The following is a 23,012-nucleotide window of genomic DNA, read 5'->3' on the forward strand; positions in this document are numbered from 1 at the left end:
ATCGAGGATGACCTGAGCAGCAAGTTGAGGGGTCCCAAGCCCAAAGATTCATGGGGTATGATCGGAGATGGTTGTGGAGAAACAGCCCTGCGTGCCCCAGGAGCCATGCACCGTCGCCCACCCCCTTCCCTGTCAGACTGGCACTTGGTAGCACCTCCCTGATCCCCTTATCTCTAAGGCGCTCAGCAAAACGTGTGCAGCTGCAGCCTGCTCGGAAATGCTGTCCTGGCCGCCCGGGAACCATGAGTCCCGCAACCCCGGTAAGGCAGCGACCGCGGGGATGTAACCAAGGGTAGATGCCTTTCCCGAACCGAAAGCCTTGGGGTCCTCTGCGGCCCCTGTTCCCAACACCCTGCCTCTGCTGCGGGTTGGGAGGGAGGGTCATAGGGCTGAAGGGGCTGCATATAGAGAGAGACTTTCAGTTGAGTTCCCTCCAATCCATTTCCCACTGGGCTCTAGGGAGCCCAATCCCCATGACACCCCTACCTTGAACCCCTTACCTCCAGGCTCCAGGCGTTATTGCCACCACCTAGGGAACTTGGCGTTTCCCTGTTCCTTCCTTTGCCAGTCCCAGGCTTTGCCACCTACCACGCCCTCCAGGTCTACTTCCCAGGTATCTCCTGGAAACTCCTCGATTTCCCAACCAATATGAATAGAGGCTCGTGGATGGACCTGGGACAGCTTTGGCTGAGTCCCAGTTTGCTTTCCCCTTGCGAAGCCACCCCTTGTGCTCAATCTGTGTTTACATGTATCCTCTCCTACAAACTGGGAGCTGGGGATGCAAAGGGGGTGGGCTGGGTCTGGCGCTGCTCTAAAGCCTGGCACAGCATTTGGTGCAAACTCAGAAAAAAAAAAGATATGCATAATTTAGGAACCTACCTTCTTGTAACTTTTTTCCTAGAAAATTAGTTCACGGGTTCTTCAGAAATAGCAGTAAACTGCTGAACAAATGTCTTAATAGAAAGATAAAATCGCAAGTGCAGCGGGGGTGAGACAACCCGGGGTCAACAAAGGGCTACCCCAGACCACAGCGGTAGGGCTGTGGACTACAAGTCCCAGCATTCCTCAGAGCCGCCCCTCTCCTTGCCACGCCCCGTCCCTGGGGCCCAGAGAGGGCAAAGCCCGCCCCGGGGCACAGCCGGGGGAGTAAATGCCCCAAGAACTGCGGGGCTCACACGGCGCAGGCGCGCGGCGGGTTGGGTGGCAGCAGCATCGAGTAGCGGCCGGCCGTTTTTGACAGAAGCATCAGCAACAGGTGGAGGCAGGTGGGTGCATTTGTGGGAACCGGAGAAGGAGTTTGCACCTGGCCCTCGTGTCTGACTTGTGTCAGAACTTGAAAAGGGGAGGGAGGCAGACCCAGGCAGGTGTGCCAGCTCCAGTTACGCAGCACCAGGTGTGAGCCAGTGGGGGAAGGGCCTCTGCCCATGAATAGGTTGCCCTCGGAAACAGAGGGCACCTGGATTCCAACCAGAGCCCCATCACACACCTGGACAAGTCCTTTTCTGTCCCTGGGGTTGCCCATCTGCAAAACAGAAGTAAAAAAAGCCTATTTTACCCAGGGGAGGTCATCTAGAAGATGCTGTGGCTCCCAGTCCCCGCAGCACCTGGGACCCACCTGGGGCTCTTTCCAGACTGGAAGTGCTGGGATATTACTGGGATCAGGTGTGAGCCAGCCCTGGCTGCTCTGATGCTGAGAAGCCAGGGCTGCTCCAGCGTGCTGGTCTTGGTTCTGCTGCTTATGAGTCAATGCTGAGGCCTCAATCATCTCATCTCCAAAATGGGATTAAAAACAGATTGCTGGAAGGCCTAACGGGTGACAGACTTGAAGGGCTCCAGGGAGCACCTGGCCCCCTAGCGTGCTGTGGGTCCTGGCTGCTGTTCCACTGTTATTTTCCACACTTTGTAAACAGCCTCCCTAGGGTCCCAGCGTGAGGAGGCTTCCCTGTGGAAATCCCTCGTTCATTGATGACCCTTTGTGAAGCTTAGGATTCTGTACTGCTGGCACGGCAAAAGTCCGGGATTCTAACATTTTAAGACTTTTTCCCTGCAGGCTCTACCTGTCTCATAGACACACTTAAAACACACATACACACACACACAGAAAGAGAGAGAGAAAGAGAAGGAGAGAGAGAGAGAGAGAGAGAGAGAGAGAAAGGGGGAGGAGAGAGACAGGAGCCAAAGTTTTCTTACGAGTAGGGACAGAAACATGCTCTTGCAGACCTAGAAACCGAGGAGCCAGCCGAAGGCACTTGGCCGAGATCCCAGAGCTGCCTGTGGCATGCAGGCTCCTGAGCCCCAACCCGCTAGCCTGTCTCCAGCAAGGGCTGCCCAGCTGACCCCACAGCACAGTGCCCGCTTTCTCTGCCCGGGGCAGAGGACGGGGAGGGGCCTGAGGCCGCCTGGGCCCTTTGTTGTCTGATCCTCCCTGCCACACTTCCGCATCCCCAACCCCAGGGAAGATGGGGGGGGGCTGGGAGCCTCTGTTGGGGGCACTGTTCTGGGGGCAGCTGGTGAGGGCTGTGTGTCCTGGGTTCCTCTGACAGGTCCCACCCGACTCCACCCTGGAAAGTCGTTTCGAAGAAATGGCCCTGGTGAGGGGCGGCTGGCTGTGGAGACAGAGTGAGTGAACCTGGGAGAAGCTCTGGGGCAAGGGTGAAGTCTTCTCCCCCAAAATCAGGACCTCCTGGTGCCCCCCTCCTCTCTGCTTGATGTCCTTGCTGTCCCTCCTGCTTGGTCACCTGCTCAGCTCACCCAGCCGGTCCCTTGGCCAGGCTGGCTCAGATGCTTTTGTCCCTAAGGTCTTCTTCCTCTTGTACCACCCCGCCACTGTCCCCCAGGCTGTGAGGTCCCCCAGGGTAGGTGCTAGGGGAGTCCGTGGCACCCTAGTCCCGGGCTGAACGCAGAACGCAGCACGGAGCAAGTGAAAAATAGACCCCAGAAAGTGCCCTCTGCCCTGTCCTTTCACACTTTCCAGTTGCAACATGTCTGAAGCTGGGTGCAAGGCTTCTAGAACCTTCTCTGGCAGGGGTTACAAGGGAGCAGGAGCATTCCTGAGGACTCCTGGAGCTAGATGCCCCTAGCCCCACACCCCCTGTCCATTTTTCCTTTCTTTCATTGAGCAAAGCAGGTCTTATGAATGCCAGGACCTGGGTGATGGGCAGGCCAAGGAGACACTCTATCTGTGACTATTGCATGGGTCACAGCTAGGAGGTGAGGTGGACGCTCAGGGCCAGGACAGGCCTCTGTCCCTGAAGACACCTGGGGCTTGATCTTGGAGGCTCCCAAGCCTCAGCCTGGCCACTCATTCACTGCTCACCATACTGAGCTTCCACTAGGTGATGGGGTGCAGTGGAGTGGGGGGCAGCAGGACAAGAAATGACCCTTCCCCTCCCCGGGAGATTAGGCAGCCGACAAGCAGAGGAGGTTATAACCCTGACGCCTGGGGCTGAGAATATGGTGGGAGCCCATCTGGGGCTTTGGGGGTCAGCCTGCCTGTGAGGTTTGAAATGTTACACAGGCTCCATCCTGCGCCGTTGGAAACGCAACTGGTTTGCCCTGTGGCTGGATGGGACCCTGGGCTACTACCACGATGAGACGGCCCAGGACGAAGAGGACCGCGTGCTCATCCACTTCAATGTCCGTGACATAAAGGTTGGCCAGGAGTGCCACGGTAAGCAGCAACCCCTCCCCTCCACCATGGCATGGCAACCCCAGGGGACCTCCGCCCTTGGTATTTGGGAACACCTGCTATTTGCAAGGTAGTTTCCACGTTCAGGGGCTTCTGCAGCTGTTGCTGCTGGGCCTTTGACGACCCCCAAGTGAGTCAGGTGTGACATAAGAGATCTCTACTGTCTTGGGTTTCTCTCCTGTGTGCTTGGCCTGGGCTCTATGCTAGGCCCAGGGGTGAATCAGATACAGTTCTGGCCCTCATTTTCCTGGACACACAGGAAATGAAACAAGAAGGCTCAGAGAAGTCAAGCGGCCAGCCTACAGCAAAGATCCCAATTCCTGCACCAAGGCCATGGTTATAATGAGGCACCTGGGAGGTGGGGACAGGGGAGCCAGCAAGGTGACACAGCACTCTGAGGAGACAGTCCCTGCTCTGTCCTGCTCTCCCAGGGGGAACCTGGGGGTCCCAACAGACATGTGTCTGCTTCCAGACGTGCAGCCCCCAGAGGGCCGGAGCCGAGACGGACTGTTGACTGTGAGCCTGCGCGAGGGCGGCCGCCTGCACCTGTGTGCTGAGACCCAGGATGACGCCATGTAAGTTGTTACAGCACAGGGGTGGGCTGGGATTTTGTAGTGGGGGGTGCGGTGGAGAAGGGCTGCAACCAGACACCCTGCTAGCTGGCCATTAGAAGAGGGAGCAAAGCCGTGCCATCAGAGACCAGGCAGAAAGGGTTGGCATGGCTTAGGGAACTCCTGGCTGTGCCCATCATGAACTTAGGAGTAGTGAGAGCGTGTATGCATACCTGGCTTGCTTGTGGGTCCTCCAGCTGTTCAGAATCAAGTATCTTACCATCTCTGAGGTCAGCCCTAGTCTGGGGGTGAGCCACGGGAGCAGACAAGCCGATGGACATTCTCAGAGCAGGTGTGGGGGGTGGGCTCTGGTCCCAAGTGCAGACGGGCACTGGCCTATGAGGAAGGTGGTGGTGCCCCAGGCAGTTCCCTTACATTCCTTCTCTTCCTACTCTCCATCCAGGGCCCAGACCCTTGCCTAAAGGAGAGGGGAGGGAGGGGGAGAGAGAGAGATGGGTGTGGGAGTGGAGAAAGCTGAGCTGGCTGACACAGCACAGAGCGGCCTTGTCCTCCCTAGCAGGAACCATAACAACCCACAAAGGCCTTCTTGTTGGTGCTCCGTGGGCCCTGGCCCAGGCTCTAGGGCCAGAGGCTTTGGGTACCGGGTTGGCAGGTATGGGATGCATGAGGGGCTTCAGCCAGAGCATTCCCAGGCCCATCAGAACCTGAAGGACTCCCTGGGAGACCACTTGAGCCCAGCAGGGCACCACCCAGATGCGAAAAGAGGCCAGGGACTAGGAAGGAAGGAGCCTGACTGTGGGGCTCGAACTATATGACCAGACCAGGGAGGCAAGGCAATCTCCCAGTTGAGGGAAGACTGCTTTGGGGGGCCCACAGACTCCTTCATATTCTAATGGGTTTTACTTCACAGAGCATGGAAGACGGCGCTGATGGAGGCCAACTCCACCCCGGTGAGCCCCCACCTCCCTCCCCACCACCACCCTCACATGCCATGGAATCACGTGGGGCACAGACATGGTCTCCACTTGCCCAGAGTTCTCAGTCTAGCTTGTGCAGGCTTGTGTAGACTCAGATGTCCTGGCTGCCACATGGGAAAGGACAGGAGATGGCCAGCGGATGGGAGGAAGAGGAGGAGGGCGGAAGTAACTTTTATTGAGCAACTATTATGTGTCTGCATGGTGGTGTGGGGCTCATCCCACCACAGTCCCCAGAGGGGTGGCTTTTTGCTCCCAGCCTGCAGATGATGACACTGAGGTTCAGTTATCCCCCTGTGCGAGGTGCTGAGGATCCAGGATGTATCAAGGCAACATGGGTGGGACCTGCCCTCGTGAGGATCTGAGGCATTAGTGCCCGACATCAGGTTGCTCATGGCGGCAACACCATGCCTGAGACCCTGTGTGGCCCCGCTGTGGTCCGGCCCAGTAGGGAGTCCAGCTGAGGCTTACGTGGAGACTTGAAGGATAAGCAGAAATTGGGTAAAAGGCATGGGGCAGGCTGCAGAGGCCCTGAGAAAGGTTAAGACAAATTGGGGAAGAGAAGGCAGGTTGGGGTGGCAGGTGGGAGCAGGGGTCTGGAAAGTCTTTCAACAAAATGATGCATGATCAGGTCAGGTGTGTGTTTTGAGATTGATATCTTGAAAGGCAGAGTTATAGAGGAGAGAGAGAGATCTTTCATTCACTGGTTCACTCCCCACATGGCCACAATAGCCAGGGCTGAGCCAAGTTCAAGCCAGGAGCTTTATTCAGATCTCCCATGCAGGTTCAGGGTTCCAAGCCCTGAGCCATCCTCCACTGCTTTCTCAGGTGCATTAGCAAGGAGCTGGATCAGGAGTGGAGGAGTGAGGACTTGAATCAGCGCCCATATGGGATGCCGACATTGCAGGTGGTGGATGAACTTGCTGCACCATAGTGCTGGGTCCCCAGGTTTATGCTTTTTTTTAAAGATTTATTTTATTTTTATTGGAAAGTCAGACATTCAGAGAGGAGGAGACACAGAAGATCTTCCATCCATTGATTCGCTCCCCAAATAGCTGCAATGGCCAGAGCTGAGGTAATCTGAAGCCAGGAGCCAGGAGCCTTTTCCAGGTCTCCCTCGTGGGTGCAGGGTCCCAAAGCTATGGGCCATCCTTGACTGCTTTCCCAGGCCACAAGCAGGGAGCTGAATGGGAAGCGGGGCCACAGGGATTAGAACTGGCGCCCATATGGGATCCTGGAGCATTCAAGGTGATGACTTTAGCCACTAGGCCACACCGCTGGGCCAAGGTTTGTGCTTTTAAATACAGCACAGCTGGAAAGGAAGCAGGGGCTGTAAGAGCAAGAGGGGAGGGCTGAAATGGTGAGGTGGTTGGAGGCTGAGGCCAGAGCGGGACTGGCACAACAGGCTGGTCTCTGGTTTAGGAACTGGGCCGAGTGATTCAAGGTGTGAGTTTGTAGAAGGGAGGGGGTACCCAGAGCCCTGTCTGATCTGAGCACCCCAGCAGCCTGGCTCCACATCCTGTGCCTGCTCCTTCTGTCTGTGGCATACACAGCAGAGTCCTTACCCAGGGAGAAAGTCCCTGGGAGGAGACAGGGAGCCTAGAGTGTGGTTGGGAACCCCTTGTTGACAGGCAGGTACTGGGCCGAACACCCTGGCAGGTGCTTGTGGGGTAGAATTGCTATAGTTAGTCCCGTATTAAAGACAGCGAGGCTGAGGTCTCTGGAAGAGGGGATGACTTGGCTAAAGTCACAGGGGGTGGAGTATTACCTTCAGGAAGCTGGGAGCCAGGAGAAAGTAGGGGGAGCTTGGTCATCAGTGTAGAGGGATCTGGGTTGGCTCTGACTCTAAAGTGCCTGTTACAAGCTGGGCAAAGCAGGAAGGAGGGAGGGCTGACCGCTCTGCGCTCTGTGACTCTATGAAGCTGACCTGTCTCTCCTCAGCCTGCCTCTCCGCCTTCCCCACACCCCACCCTGGCCTCCACTCCCCTCCTCCGGACCCAAGGCTTCCCCAGCAGGTGTGTGTGTGCCTGTCCCTCTGTGTTCAGCTCTGTGTCCCTGTGCCTCTGTCCCTCACATGCTGCAAGTCCATGTCTCCTTCCATTGGAGATTCCAGGGGGAAGCCCAGATCCCTAGGAACATGGAGCCTGGAGGTGAGGGGTGGGCATGACCCAAAGCATGGCCTGGGTGGGATGTGTGTACGGGGTCAGACCCCGACTGCCCTGTCCTTCCTGGAACAGCTGCATGGCACAGGCCAAGGGCTGGGAGGTCTTGATTGTATAACTGTGCCACCTGCACACCCTGCTGTGAGTCCCCACTGTACCATGAGCTGAGGAGGACGGGGACCCCTTTGCCTCTACCCGGGGCAGCAGAGGACTCTGGGAGGGCCTGGTGAGAGCTCTGGGCCTCTACAGGCATGCAGGACCACTGACACACGCCACCTTCACTCACTCCCTTCCCCTTCTTGGGTCCCTCTGGCTTGAGCAGGCCCCGGCTGGAGCCACCGTTCCTCCCAGGAGCCGCCGGGCTTGTCCCAAGGTCCGGTGTGTGACCCGCTCATGGAGCCCCTGTCAGGTTGAGAGGCGGATCTGGGTAAGTGCTGGCTCAGCGCACGCACCCCTGCCTCCATTCTGGCCATCAGAATGGGCCTGTAGTGCTACCCCCCACTGCCTCAGCCATCCCTTCTCCATTCAGCCTTCTTGGCCTGGGGTCAGCCTTCAGCCTTGGGCTCTAACTGCTGTGTAGCTCCCTCTGCCCCAGCCACACAGACCCATCCCTCCTTCTCCAGCCGTTCTGTGCCACTGTCCCCTAAGGGCTGAAGTAAAACGGGTCCTCACTTCCCCAAGTCATGGGAGGCCCAGTCCTCAGTCCCCTGTGCTGTGTGATGCATTATCCTCCCTGGCTTCTGAGTGAGGCTCATCATATTTGCCCATGTCCGGCACGGGGACTTCCTTTAAAGCAGGGACCAGGTCTGGCCAGAGCTGCTCCGTGTGGAGCCTGGAACAGAGCTGGGTACCCAGCAGGGCCTCAATATGTGCTCAATGATGGGACCAGTCTGTTTTGAGCTCACCGGCACACGTTGCCCTCAGGAGATGCTTGCAGAGTGAATGAATCTGAATGAGTATTGAACCACTCAGTCTGGGTCTCTCCTGATCCAGCATGTTGCACGTAGGTGGGGTTCATGTCTGAATACTTTTTTTTTGTCTCCAGTGTTCTGCACGGGGTCTGACATGGGACAGGTGGCAGCAGGGGCTTGGATGAGGGTCTGTGGTCTGTGGGGGTCACCTTGGGATCTTGCAGGGTGGTGTGCAATGAGGACTCTTTAGCACCATCAGTGGGTGCTCAAACCCTGCCTCTGGATGCCTGTAGTCCTGGGGTGAGGCCAGGACAGCTGCAGTTTAGAAGTTACCCCCCACCCCTGTGATTCTGCTATGCAAGCTGCTGAGTAGCCCAGCCGTGTCCAGCCATGCTTAGCTGTGGCCTTGCACGGATGTGACTCTGTGAGATGTAATGGAGGAAAGTCTGTGGGCAAGCAGAAAGGTGACACTCTGAAGGCATAGCCAATTTGCTTAGCCTGGGACTCCCAGCATTCCCTTGGGTGGCAAGGAGATGCGAGTCTGTTTACATCACCTGTGCCTGACAACACACACTTGAGTGGGTATCAGCGCCTCCTAGGGGAGTCATTTGCATGTGATGTCCTGATTGGCCAACATCCTCTGCATCACAGGAGGGGTGCTGGGCCTCCAGAGAGGGAGGGGATGGGGACAGCAGTCCTCAGGTTTTGGCCCTGAGGCCTTGGGGGTGATGCTGCCCGTTGCCAGGTGGCCTACATGAGTTTACTTTGGGGCCGCCCAAACCCAGGATGTGCAAACAGGTGGCCCAGAGGGACACAAGCTGGTGTTTTCCACTCTCTCCTGAGCCTCCCAGAGCCTTGCACTTGGAGGGCAGCCACTGCACAGGTGAAAGCTCTGGCCTTCAACATTCTGACCAGTGGAATTGGATCTGAGTGCTTAGCCCCCTGCAGCCTGCTTTGGGCCTGAAGCCCAGATCCTGCCCACTGCCCCTTCCAACACTAGAAGTACAGGGGAGCCCCAGGTGGCGGGGGTGGGGGGGAGCCAGGAGAACCTGCGTGTACACTTGAGATCACAGATGAGGTTGGGGGAGCCCCTGCACAGGCTAGGTCTTGAGAGAGTCCTAAAGATGCTGACCCTAGTTCTCAGCCCCTCCTCCCAACCCTCCTTGGAACCCACTCACTCCACCTACCACTTCCTGGGTACTACAACAGATGCCTTGGACAGTCGACAAAGAAAAGTGAGGGGGCTGGCAGCTGATGTGCCACGGAAGGTGCGCATGTGTGAAGGCAGAGGTGCCAACCTGACCACAGAGCCAGGGTGCAGGGTGGTGACCCTTGCAGTGGAAGCATCCATGGGAAGAGGGGGAAGTTTGGGGATGGAGAGATGTCACAGTCCCCTGAAGATGGGCTACTGTTGAGATGCCCGTGCTGCTAAGGGGAGTTGGGCCTCTTGGCTGGTACTGCAGAGAGGAGGGGGAGGGTGGGTAGGGATGCAAGAGCAAGCAGAGCAGGGATCTGCAGGAAGCATCTAGGAGAGGGGGGAAATCTTGTCAGCTCCTCACATCAGCTCCCCCCGAGGGCAAAAGAGGACTTGGCCTGTATTCACCAGCACGTGCCCTGCACCAGCCCTGCAGGCACCTCCAGTAAATCAGAATCCTTGCCTATGAGCAGCTCACTCCTGGAGGTGCAGGCAAGGGCAGCCCAGGAGAAAGGACAGCAACAAGAGGCACAAGCAGAATGCACAGATGTGAGAATTCAGCGACCACACGGGCTTCCTGGGGCTGGGGGCATCAGAATCTCCAAGAAAACACAGACACTGAGACAGGAAATGTCTCCCTTGGGACCTGGCACCTAGTAGATGCTCAATAACAGCTGCTGTAGTTACCTCCCTTCCTGGCTGTTCCTTCTGCTGCTTCCCCAGCTCTGGGGGCTTGGCCAGGTACCCCTCCCGGTGGGTAGATTGAGATTTTTCCAGTTGGGGTTACTGGGGTGTGCTAGCAGGTGGCAGACCAGGCTGAGAAGCTGCTAGGAAGCACAGAGAGCTTTTTAGAGCCAGGTAGAGGTCAGGATGGGAGAATGTGTGCCATCCAGAGGTGGATGTCAGGGCCAAAGTGCCAGAGGACAAGAGCCATGACCTTTTACTGGTGTCCTGGTGTGTGGTGGAGGAAGGACAGGCTTCTTGTGGCTCAGAGGGAAGACGCGGGGTTTGGGGGGAAGGGACCAAAGCCCGGCCTGGGAGCTCATCTAGCAGGCTTCCCCAGGTGCGTGTCTACAGCCCGTACCAGGATTACTACGAGGTGGTGCCTCCCAACGCACACGAGGCCACTTATGTCCGCAGCTACTATGGCCCGCCCTATGCAGGTAAGTCCCCATGCACGTGCATCAGTCAGGACCAGGCCACCCTCCCTGCCCTTTATTTTCAGATTTATCCAGGCAGGACCCTGCCAACTGTTCCCTCCCTCAGATGTGGTCCCAGAACCAGCCTCCGCTCTGCCGTCCCATAGCTGATCTTACCTCTCCAGGAGCGCGGCTGCTCCGCCCATCCCTTGGCTAGTGGCGACCTCTGGCGGTGTTTGTGGGAACCGCAGTCTGCTTTCCGCTCCGGGGTCTAGCGGTGGGTCACGCCCACCCTCAGGTGCAGGTGCTCGCGGATCCCGAGGTTTCCTTGCCGCGCTGCCCTTCACCCTCACCCTCGCCGCTGGCCCAGAACGCACGCACGTAGCATGTCCGAGGCTTGGAGCCGACTGGGTCTGGACAAGGTCGCAGTGTCCCCTACTGAGGGAAAGCTGGAGAGTGAGCTCAGCATTGGGTTGGACTGGTGTCGTGCAGTCTCCTTGTTTGCTCCAAATCCCCAACCCAGAGTTCTCTCTCCACAGGCCCCGGCGTGACACACGTGATAGTGCGGGAGGACCCCTGCTACAGCTCGGGCGCGCCACTGGCCATGGGCATGCTGGCTGGCGCTGCGACGGGGGCTGCGCTTGGCTCGCTCATGTGGTCCCCGTGCTGGTTCTGAGCGTGTAGCCTGCCAGCTCTGGCCTCCTCGGGGACCCCCCTGCTCTGCATACCACCCACCACAGCCCCTTCCTCACCTAGCTCCTCCTAGGCTTGGACCATCCCTGCTGCCTCACTAGTAGCTCTGGAAGCTCCTCCTATCTACTGCCGGACACAAGGAAGTCCCTCCCAGACACAGGTGCAGGCCCCACACTGGGCCACAACCACAACTGAGTTCCCTGAGGCCCCTGGCGGCTTCTGCCCTCACTCCCTGAGGAGCTTCAGGCCTGATGGGTGGAAGATAAGGGGTACACACTTTAGAAAGCTACGGAACTCTCAGTTCTTTGCCTAGGTCTTGGGGCCAGGCAGGTAGGCTGGGAACCGTACTGTGTGTCCAAGGAGTCGCAAGGAAGTACGTCGGGCTGGAGGGAGGCAGGGTCAGCCCAAGATGGTTAACAGGGGAGAAGTTAGTTTGTGGTGGAGGAAAGCTAATGGACGGCACCTTTTGTGGATTTACTGCCTGCTTTGTTAACAATGACACATATCCAGGTCCCAATACCCCTATCTTCCTGCGACCAGCTTCCAGGGTGTCCTGTTCCCCAAGATAACAACTGAGCTGCTCCTGGTTGGGGGCCAAGCCCTGCTTGGGACCTCCTGCCCTGGAAGCTGCCTCTGTCAGGAAATGCCTTTGTGGTTCCTGGATCCAAGAGCTCAGCTGTGAACCTGGAGTGGTGGCTGTGGCCACCTAGGCTCCTCTTCCTCTCCTCTGGGGTCTGCTCCAGCCTGGGAAGCTTGTGTGCCTGCCTACAGATGGCTGCCCTTGGTCCTGTTCCAACCCTGCCCCCATCACCAATAGAAAGGCTAACATTCCTGCCCAGTAGCCAGAGTGGCCCCTGAATGTCCCCCCAGACAGCGGGGGACCCCCACTGGCTCTGCTGCAGACATTAATAAAAGTGTGGCTGGCTCTCGCCCTGGCTTTGGCTGGCTTTGTCTCCCTGCCCTGCCTGCCCCTCTCTCATGGTCCTCTCTCCAGGACCCAGCAGGTGCCTCCTGAGGGATAGTGAGCAGAGTGTGGGTTCTCGTAGTGTGGGAGAGAACTGGGGACAGCATATCAGCCCAGGCATTGGGGGGGCCGTCACCCTGCCTTCTCCCCACCCACGATAAGTGGCCATTGGAGTTGGCCATCCCAGAGGCCTCAGGAAGGGAGGCTGCACATCAGGGTCTTGCTGTCTGATGGCCCTGCCTGTCTTGTTAGAGTCCGGTGGTATTGAGGTCTGTTCTGGAAGATTCCATCCTGCAAGGTACCCACACACAGGGCAAAGCAGTGACGATCCAGCTGGAAGGAGGAGGGGATCACAGGGCGTTTCCCAGGTTGAGTGAGGAAGAATAGCTTTGCTCACAGCAAGGACAGCTGGAAGAACTGGCAAATGCAAAGAACTGGCAGACTCAAGGAGGAATAGGCATTGGCTCAGCTGGTGGTGGGCACACAGGCTGTGCTCTGGGGACCCCTCCCCATGTCAGTCAGTCACTTAGATCTGCAATCTGGGCGTTTATTTCCAACAGGCGCCCAGTTACCCTCCACCATTTCACAGCATTCCCAGGAAGCCATCTCATGGGAGGGTGGGTGTTCTGCATACTCTTTTGAGTTTGGCTCCATTTAGAACCTACTCTTTAGGTTCCGTCTGAAAGCCTGACCCCTAGATTTCATCTATTCATTTTCATCTTATTTGAAAGACAAAAAGGTATCTTCCATCTGCTGGGTCATTCCCTCCAGTTGTTCCTGTGCCAGGTGGAAGCCAGGAGCTCAAACTCCATCTGTGCTCCTCAGGTGGGTGACAGGGCTACAGTTTCTTGAGCCCTCACCTGCAGCCTCCCAGGGTGCACATTAGTGGGAATGGTGGAGCCCAGGCACTCCACTGTGGGTGTGGGCATCTTAGGCAGCAGTGAACCACAGCAGACACCTGCCCTAGTCTTGAGGCATTTAGGGTAACTACACTACGTAGGAAAAGTCCGAGACAGCCACAGGCCTTCCCGGGAACATGGGGTGATCAGGGGTCAGGAAGCCAGCTGGCCAGGGCATTCATCACCCACAGCTTCCCTTTCTTTACTAAGCAGAAAACCCCATGAGCCCTTGAACACCTAGAAACCTAGACGGAGAGGGACAGTGAGGTGTCCCATGCCACACACGTGCTGTGTCAGCACCAGAACTTACAGTGGCCACTCAACTCTGTTCCCGACTTTATCCGCTTGCACATTACAAAAACAGGGATTGGAACCACTTCCCAGCCTCCCATTCAGGGGAGCTAGTCTGGGACCAGCCTCCTGGTATGAAGGGTTAAGCTGCAGCCTGTGATGTTGGCACTTCAAGTTGGAGTGCCAGTTCGAGTCCTGGCTGCTCCACTTTAGCTCCAGCTTCCCTCCTGCTACCATGCCTGAAGATGGCTTAAGCACTTGGGCCACTGTACCCATGTGGGAGACCTGGAAAAGACTCTGGACAGGCCCAGCTCTGGCTGTTGTGACCATCTGGCGGCCCGGAACCGTAGCCTAGATGATAAAGTCCTCCCTGTGAACACGTTGGGATCTCATATGGGCACTGGTTCCTAAACCTGTCAGCCCTATTTCCCATCCAGCTCCCTGCTTGTGGCCTGGGAAGGCAGTCAAGGATGCCCCAGAGCCTTGGGACCCTGCACCTGTGTGGGAGACCCGGAGGAGGCTACGGGCTCCTGGCTTCAGATTGACTCAGCTCCCTCCATTGTGGCTGCTTGGGGAGTGAATCATCGGATAGATCTTTCTCTTCTCCTCTGTATATAAATGTAAAAAGCAGGGGTGTGTGTGTAGCCCTATGTGTTCCAAACATGCACACACAAACTCTACCAGCATGGTACAGGGCTGGGGCCAGGGGTCCCCCTGAGGCTGAGGTCTCAGGGCACAGAGCAAGCAGCCTTTGGTGCAGCTGCAGAAGGAAGTGAGGTACAGAGGGCCGAAGTTAACACTCTAAGGAATGTGGACTGGTGGCACTGTGGACTTTGGGGAAGAGGAACAATAACTGAAGTAAACTTTTCCCAGTGCTGGGAGTTTACCGAGGCCACACCTGCAAGATGATTGGCAGCAGAGGGAACTTGGAGAGCAGCAAGAGTGCAAGAGTCAGTCCTGTGAGACCACCTTGTGCCTACAATGCTGGGGTGAGCTTGAGCTAAATACTCCCAGGGCCACTGGCAGGCTTGGGGAGATCTGAAGCAAAGGACATGAGGAGACCACAAATATGAATCCTCACACACATCAGTGTGTGACAGGAGCCCTATCAGACAGAGGCCGCCCTTGCGGATGGGACCATTGTATTGGCCTCCCACAGGGAACTCGCTTCCCGGGTGGGACGCCTCAACCTGCCAGGTCCCCTTTCTGGATGCAGGAATTGATCCCCAGCCTTAGGATGCCCCTGGGAGGAGACTTTATAGTCACATGTCACTCAGTCTGTCTTCTCCGAACCTTGAAGTTCCATCCTTTCTGGGATGGTCACTAGCCTTGGGGGACAGAGAAAGAGAGGTGGCCAGCTGAGGCCAGAATACACCAAGACAAAGTTAAATATAGCTTTGGTTCCAACCACAAAGCCCACGAGAGCATGTTCTCTTCAGGAGTTCACCTGCTGCTAGGATGAGGCTGCCTTCCCCCGTCCCCCTCTCTCCCCGCTGCACACACCTGGGCTGCCTGGACCCACAGGCCACCGTGTGGAAACTGCTCTCCCTCTGGGCACTGGAAAGGTATTGATGTAAATGAAGGTTTCCCCTGACTGCTGCAGCTCCTCATGTCACACCGACTTCACAGAAATGGTTGAGTGACCAAAGGACAAGGAAGGAAATGAAAAAAGTCCCTGGTCCTCCCCTTCTCTGTCCTGGCCTTCCCCTACAGAACAAGGCTCTCCACTTCTGCCGGGGTGCTGTCTCGGTGAACTGGATGGAGCTGTGTGTGCAGTGACGGTGTGCTCCAACTATATCACTGGCAGGACGGCAACACGAATGTTCTAGTCTCCCAGCTTTACCCACAAGTATGAAGACCCCTTGGATAACACAGTCCCCTGAACCACACATCTATGGCCCACTTCAGTCAACACAGTAGTTTTGTGTAAAAAAAAAAAAAAATGAGTTGACATGTTATAGCACTACACACACACACACCCCTAAATAGCTAAAGATGTAAATAAATAAAAAACCCAGACAATACTGTTATGAACCAACTGGAAATCTTAAAAGTCACTGAAACAAACTGGGGCATTTGTTTTGGAGCTGAATTGGTAAACCAAACACACATATGCCTTAGAGCCAATCCTACACCAAGGCATACCCAATAGAAATGTGCTTATGTTCACGAAACTTCATAGTTTACTGAGAAGAACTCACATTTTAGAAGCTGGATCCACGGGTGTATTCATGAAAACACACAATATTGAGGAAGTAAATACCCATAGATATGTGCAAATTTCAGATGGACCACAAAGAAAATAGGTCAGGGATGGGTGTGCAAACTAGAATTATACTGTTTTCTAAAATAGTACATGTGATAAGATGCAAATTTGAATACTTAGAGCAACCACAGAAAGTATAACCAGAGATTAATTTTTTAAATACCAACAGAAGATTTTAAAAGAACAAATACCAAAACCCAGGCCTAAATTCATACATATTAATAATGACATTAAGTGTGTGTATCATTCCAATTTTAGTATATGTGCTGCCGAAGCGAGCACAAGTGTGTGTAGACTAGAAGCACAGATTTTGACAGACTGGGGCAGGTGTTTGTTCTATCAGTTAAGACGCCCACATCCCATGTTAGAGCCCCTGGCTCGCCTGGCCCTGGACCAGATTCGTTTCCTGCCAAGCGCGTGTTGGGAAGCAGTGAAGACGGCCAAATGCTGAGGTTCCTGCCCTTCTCAAGAAGACCCGGGAATGGTTCCACTCCAGCCCCTCTGCTTGTTGCAGGCACTTGGAAGGGCGCTTTCTCTCCATTTGCTTTTCAAATATATATATTTTGGTGCAAGATTTATTTTCATTTGAAAGACAGAGTTAGAGAGAGAGACAAGAGATCTTTCATCTGCTGGTTCACTCCCCAAATGGCCTCAAAGACCAAGGCTGAGCCAGTCTAACACCAGGAGCCAGGAGACTCTCTGTAACTCCTACATCGACCCAAAGACTAGAGCTATCCACCACTACTTTCCCATGACCCCAGCAGGGAGCTGAACTGGAAGTGGAACAGCCAGGACAGGAAACAGCACCTATATGGGATGCTGGCATAGTAGGCAGAGGTTTAGTATGCTATCCTACTGCTAGTCCCAACAAGCAAGTTTTTAAAGAAATTTTCAGAATTACCTAAGGAACAAGATTCAACATTATGTTGTGTACAAAATATATACTAAAAAAAAAATTCATTTAAGTTATTTATACTGGGGCCAATACTGTGGAATATAGTAAGTAAAGCCTGCTAGTATACCATATAGGTACCGGTGTTGAATCCTGGCTGCTCCATTTCTGATCCAGCTTCTTGCTTAACCTGGGCAAAGTCACCTAAGTGTTTGGGCCCCTGCCACCTACAGGGCCCAGTGCTGGCTGTAGCGGTCACATGAGGAATCCATCAGCCATGGTTGGGTAGTTGAATTCAGGAACCAGGACCTGTGCCTGGGATTCTGATATGGTTTGCAAGGACTCAAGTGCTGAAGTATTATCTGTTCCCTCCCAGGGCACTCTTTAGCAGGAAGCTGGATTGAAGAACTTAATCCCAGGCATCCTGTTATGGATGCAGCATCCCAAGAGCCATCCCTCCCATTGTGCCATACACTTGCTCCTATTATATTACCCTTAAATTACTATTGCCCTTCTCAAAGTTCTGCTTCAGAAAGTACTTGCTTTTCCTTTTAAGGCAGTTTTCTCATACCCCACTACATTGGGTTGTAAGTTTAAATCCCCTTTGTAGTATATACTACTAGTTTTAGAGGTTTACAGAGTTGAGAGTCAACGGCCACACTACGGGGTGCAAAGTTTCAGGAACCAAAAAGCATTGTGCCTGTCTCATTCAAAATCACCTCTTCAGGCTGCAACATACTCTAGCATTTTCTCTTCATTTGCAGTAACCTCCTCAACTGGGAGGGTTTTTTCACTCTTTCGATATTGATCTATGGTTCACCCCTACCAGTATTCTGGCCTGTGGCCTTCATTTCTTTTTTAAAAAAAGATTTATTTTTATTATTTATTTATTTATTATTTATTTTTATTATTTTTTTCATTGGAAAGGCAGATATACAGAGAGGAGAGACAGAGAGGAAGATCTTCCGTCCAGTGATTCACTCCCCAAGTGAGCGCAACGGCCGATGCTATGCCAATCCGAAGCCAGGAGCCTCTTCCGGGTCTCCCGCATGGGTGCAGGGTCCCAAAGCTTTGGGCCGTCCTCGACTGCTTTCCCGGGCCACAGGCAGGGAGCTGGATGGGAAGTGGGGCTGCCAGGATAGAACCGGTGCCCATATGGGATCCGGGGCGTGCAAGGCGAGGACCTTAACCACTTGCGCCATTGTGCCGGGCCTGGCCTTCACTTCTAAATAAGAGAGTGCTACGGCTTAGATATTGGTTTAGGTGTCTCCAAAAGGCCCATGATTAATTGGGGACTCAGTTCCCATAGTGGAACTACTAGTAAGTCAGGTGGAAGCTCTGGTTAGTGGAGTCTGGAGGAAGGCTTTAAAGTCATGGGGCATGCTTATCTCTGTCTCCGGTTTCCTGTTCAGTAATAAAATCTCTTCCACATGATATACTCCATCTACTGCCCTCCAGCCATGATGTGCTGCCATCTACCACCTTCACCAGAGGCCAAACCAATGCACTCCTCCCCAGATGGACTTTAAACCTCGGAAACCAACAGAACAACTGTTTGTGAAGTGAGCTGCCTAGAAGCTAACGCAGGGGGATGTCAGCTATGGTTGACTTAATAGCAGGCTTTCCATTTACTCTGTTAAGATAGTGAATATTTTTAGCTTTTCAGGTCATAGGTTTGTTTTAAGTACTAAAAGCTGCCTTTGTAATAAGAAAGCATGACTGAGTTCCAATCAAATGTCAAAAACAGCTCATGGCAGGGTGGATTTGGTGGGAGGGTTATAGTTGACTGGCCTCAATCCTGAAGCAAAAGTATGGTTAAGAGTAACGAGGTAAAAGAACTTAGAACAGTCACTTACCATCTAGAAAGATGGAGACATGCTGTAAGAAATGTGCTGTTAACAGATTTCCTCCCCAGAAACATCCCAGAGTGTACTCAACACAACCTAGATGGTGTAGTCCGTGGGTCATCTGACAACAGGAGCGTAAACGAAGCCCAAGAGGAAACCATACAGGAAGGATGAGGCTTGTCAGAGCACTGCTAGCATGGCACAGCATATTGTTTTACAATGATTCAAAATGTAGGCGTGGGGGCTTTAGGGACTGCCTGCACCCTGGGTTGAGCGCCTGGGTTTGAATCCTGGCTCCAGAGGCCAGTTTTCTGCTATGACAGACTTTGAGAGGCAGCAGTGACAGCCTGTGTAGCTGGATCCCGGCCACCCGTGAAGGGACCTGGACTGAATTCCCAGATACTAGACATTTAAAGAGTGAACCAGTACTGCAGAACTCTGATTTTCTTGCTCCTCCACTTTTGAATAAAATAAAAACACTTTTAAAAAAATTGTAAATGAACAATAAGCCAGTGACATAGTTGTTTATTGTAATTCTCAACTATTAGCTGCTAACACAATTGTACGTACTATACTTTATAAAACTGGCAGCACAACATGTTGATTTACACCAACATTACCAGAAAGACAGGAGTAATGAATTATTTTACACTGGCTACTTTACTTGCTAATAAGAAATCAATGATTTATTATAATCCCAGGGGACCGCCATCACACATACAGTCTGGTTTTGATCAGAATGTCATTATATAATGTGTATGGCACACCAAACTGGTCCATCCACAAGGGAGGGCCATGTCTGTCAAGCTTCAGTCACGCTGCCTTGCCTCTAATGACTGAAAAGTGGCCTCTGACTTCCCAGGGGCTCTCCCACTACTTGAATTTGCTGCTCTTCAAGTTTTATGTTCCCTAAACAAAGAATGTTATGTTCTTCTATAGAGGGAATAAAGAAGCATCTACTAACACCACCTTGGCAGGAATGGGAAACCAAGTCAGGAATGGGAAACCAAGTCAGTGTTTTATTTATATAATTTTGGCAGCAAAACTGTATTTATTTAAAGAAAAAATCTAAACTATGAACACACTTCACTGTTTCAGCTGAAGAACCCTACGCCAAATAAAAAGACTAATATTAAAAGTAGAATAACCGGTTACTTTCTTAAAATTACGTATAAAGAATCAAATGCAGCAGTATAGGAAGATAATTACCTCCTTCTCAGAATTCACAACTTTTTCCAAATAAAGAATATGACCCATCTGCCATATTGAATTGATATTTATTTCAGGACATGCCATGTCAAAATAAAACAAAAGAGTCAATCCTTGCCTTTAACAATAATATTGTCTTATAAAAGCACTTTACAACTCCATCCCATCTTTGAGTATGAGTTACGGCTAAGTGGGCTAATGATTATGTGAAAACATTTCTCTATCCAGACCATAATCCGAGTGAGTGCTCTTTGAATAGTACAAGGTGACAAGAAGTGAGGAGTGGAGGAGGATGAGAACAGGGAAATAAGGTTTCCCTGTTAAGGGTTTTGTTGCAATGAGGAGATAAGGAATTATGAAGATATTTTTGTTGTCTTTTCATCTTTATACTGTGTTAAGTAATGCTTACAACATAAATTCAGCAGGCTTTTTCTGAGTTACAACTCAGAAATTTTCTTCCTGCAAACAATGTATTTACAAATGTGTTTATTAACTTACACAGCAATCTCACAATAACTAGTAAAGATTAAAAGGGTGCACTCCTAGTATATTTGTTTGCAGTGTTTTAAGGGAATACATATTGCCATGGTGATGAAGCTCTAAATAGACCCAACAAAATATCTAAATATTGAAGTTAAAAAAAAAAAAGGCAAAGAAATAAATATCACCGAAGAAAGGATTAATTGCAGCTTAAATATAAAACTAAATCACTAGTCAATTAACCAAACTATACAGATCTAATAAAAAGCAAAACCAACCTGAAAGACCCAACATTTTAAAAATGCTAAAAAATAAGGCATAAATCTGCATAATATTAAGTTTTATTTGCATTCTCTCCTTTCCCTCTTTGATGTACATTTTTCTAATCTGCCTCTAAAGGCTTATCAAAGAAAGCTGTTTCTATCTTTATTTGACCTCAAATGTCCTGAGCAGTCTTTGCTATTCCGTGAGGGTTATTTTGTTGATATTGTTATCTCTACTTAGTGTAGTGGTTTTGGTCACAGTTCCAAATTTAAATTCTTCCATTGTCCTTCTAAAAGGAATTTGATTTATAGTGCCTCACCTGCATAGCATTAAAAAAAAAAAATGCAAACTCTATTGCTCAGAAAGGCTTTTTTTTTTCCCAAACAGAATAACGCTACCTTGAGTACTTTAAAATCTTGAGAGAAATCAATTTATTAGAATTTTATGATTTACTATTTAGAATTGAATATTAAAAAAGTTTGTTCTGAAGCACTGTTACTTTTCTCTCCAAAAGTCTAAGAAAACATGTGTGAAAGGGTTATTTGGTTTTGGTGGGAAATCTATGTCCTACTTGTAATTACTCAGGATGTTCCTCAGGACTCGTCTGAAGATGCACCAGAACCTTCCCTCATTCAAGCACTGCCTACCAAGACAGCTGTGTCTGACTTCAAGTAATTCCTATCAGTGCTCAATAATAATGCTGGATCTCTTGGCCCTTTGCCTAGAGCAGAAGGAGTCTATGAAATTTAAGGATAGTTCAATGAGCCTGGACAGACTGGTGCTTTGCTACCTCCTATCTCTTTTGAAGGAACGTGAAGGGGTAAGAATAGGGAGTGGCGACTAAGTGAAGGTGAGGAAAACATGGAGGGATCAAGGAGGTTGGCCAAGCGCTGCTGTGAGCACGCTGCTTCTTAACCAAGCCACACTGATACTACTGCTGAAATTTCCATCATTTTGAAGTACATTATCATAACATTAAAAAAGGAAAAATGTTAAGAAAAATGTATCTAATTTTTAAAGTTATCACTGGAATATGCTGAATCTTTTGGCTTTTTGTAAAATACAAATAATGAAGACACTGACTTTTTTGTGCTTGTGAAGCTAACAGATCATCTCCACGAGACAGGCAGCAATGATGAGTTGCCATACGTTATTACTGGAGGGGAAAGGTTCAAGCCAATATTCACACTGCAGTCAATGAGAGGAAGAGGGCCAAAGCAGTGGGCTTCCGGAGCAGGGTGAAGGTGCCGCGGCGCATTAGCAGGAACAGCCTCCTTCGCTGACTGGCTGCTCCTGAGGCTTTTCCAGTTTTATGTCAATCACTGAAACAGAAGTTAAGGAGCTGTAAGTGGAAAAGTACAATTTAAATTCTTCTAAATACTGACATTCCTGGCAAGCTCCTTATATACTCCAAATAGCTACTTCACCACAGGGAGAGCTTACTATGTTTACTATATAAAGCAAGGGTAAGGAATGAGGGACAGGACCTAGTTGTGGGAATCTGTCCTAAAGAAATTATTCTACAGGAGTAAGAAACCTTATGAAGGTGATATACTTTATAGAATTTTATGTAACAAAACCTGGAAACAGCCCACAAGAGTTCTAATAATGGGGATAATTTAATAAATGATAGGACTTTAACTTGGTAGAACACACTATGTCACTACAGATAATAAGGGCTTGAAAACATAAAACATTCAGAAGTGAGAAGAGCTGACCGACTTGTGTTATGAACTTTATCACTTTTTAAAACTTTTGCACATGGAAAACATAAAAAGGCAAACGTAAAATAGCAAAATTCAAAATCCTTAGAAATAACCAATTGCATGTACTTTACTACGTCCTATTTCTGAAAGGAGTGGCCACAAAAGAGCTCATTCTGTTATTTCTTGCTTGTCCCAAGCAGCTTAAATGTCAGAAGAAAACTGGAGACATGATATGCTATAGGGGAAAGGCCAGGACTCCTCCAAAAAAAAAAAAAAAGCAGGAGATAAGGATTCTAAGAGTCTCTTCATTAAAAATGCAACACACACACACACACATACACACCCCTTGCACTAATTATAGTGAGCAGCAGGCTACAAAGTGTACAATTGGATAGATCTATGCCCTACCTGCAACAGACAACCTGGTTTTCTGTGCTCTTAAGCCTGATCAATTTCCTGGCTATAAAAGGCAATGGCATAATATTCCTTAGCCAACCATGAGGGGCTGGAAAACCAGCATTGACAATAAAATCTTCTGATGAAACAAAAAAGGATACTGTCTTCTCTGCTTCTGTCCTGCGTGCTTTCCATTCCAGGCAAAGCTGCTGCCACACGTCGGAAGAGCTGTAGGAAAGAGAAATGTGACAACTGGAGGAAAAATTCATTGAACAGAAGGGCTTAGTCCTGCAAGGTGGCAACTTAAGGCTGTGTCTTCTGGGCTATTCTTTATCTAGTCTTTACTGTCAAGAATGCATATTGCCACATATCCATTCATTCCAATAATACATAAAAAGAAGCACTGTACAAATACAATAGGTGAATAGAGACATGATCTCTGCTTTCTGACCAGACAGCTTCAA

At 51.4% G+C, this 23,012-nt stretch overlaps 2 protein-coding genes across 5 annotated transcripts in view; one reads left to right on the plus strand and one right to left on the minus strand.

The window, feature by feature from the left end:
- The first annotated feature begins 214 nt into the window (after window positions 1-214).
- Window positions 215-12,262, plus strand: PLEKHB1 (pleckstrin homology domain containing B1). Of its 2 annotated transcripts, XM_040964315.1 has the most exons (8): window positions 215-260; window positions 2,544-2,619; window positions 3,518-3,670; window positions 4,161-4,263; window positions 5,171-5,210; window positions 7,719-7,823; window positions 10,566-10,665; window positions 11,181-12,262. In XM_040964315.1, exons 1-8 carry the CDS (start codon window positions 243-245, stop codon window positions 11,315-11,317), a joined length of 732 nt encoding a protein of 243 aa, XP_040820249.1. In that variant the 5' UTR covers window positions 215-242; the 3' UTR covers window positions 11,318-12,262. The 2 variants fall into 2 exon arrangements, with proteins under 2 accessions (XP_040820249.1, XP_040820250.1); XM_040964316.1 differs by lacking the exon at window positions 7,719-7,823.
- Window positions 12,263-19,751: 7,489 nt separating this feature from the next.
- Window positions 19,752-23,012, minus strand: part of RAB6A (RAB6A, member RAS oncogene family) — a 56,841-nt gene continuing 53,580 nt past the window's right edge. For all 3 annotated transcript variants that reach the window (XM_040964405.1, XM_040964404.1, XM_040964402.1), the window contains 2 exons: window positions 22,710-22,776; window positions 19,752-21,768 (listed from right to left, as the gene is read on the minus strand). In XM_040964405.1, the coding sequence (XP_040820339.1) occupies window positions 21,704-21,768; window positions 22,710-22,776 (132 nt within the window). In that variant the 3' untranslated portion in view covers window positions 19,752-21,703. The remainder of the gene's footprint in view (window positions 21,769-22,709; window positions 22,777-23,012) is intronic.

This window comes from Ochotona curzoniae, unplaced genomic scaffold, assembly GCF_017591425.1.
Source record: "Ochotona curzoniae isolate NIBS_2020 unplaced genomic scaffold, NIBS_Ocur_1.0 scaffold_3223, whole genome shotgun sequence".
Lineage (NCBI taxonomy): Eukaryota > Metazoa > Chordata > Mammalia > Lagomorpha > Ochotonidae > Ochotona > Ochotona curzoniae.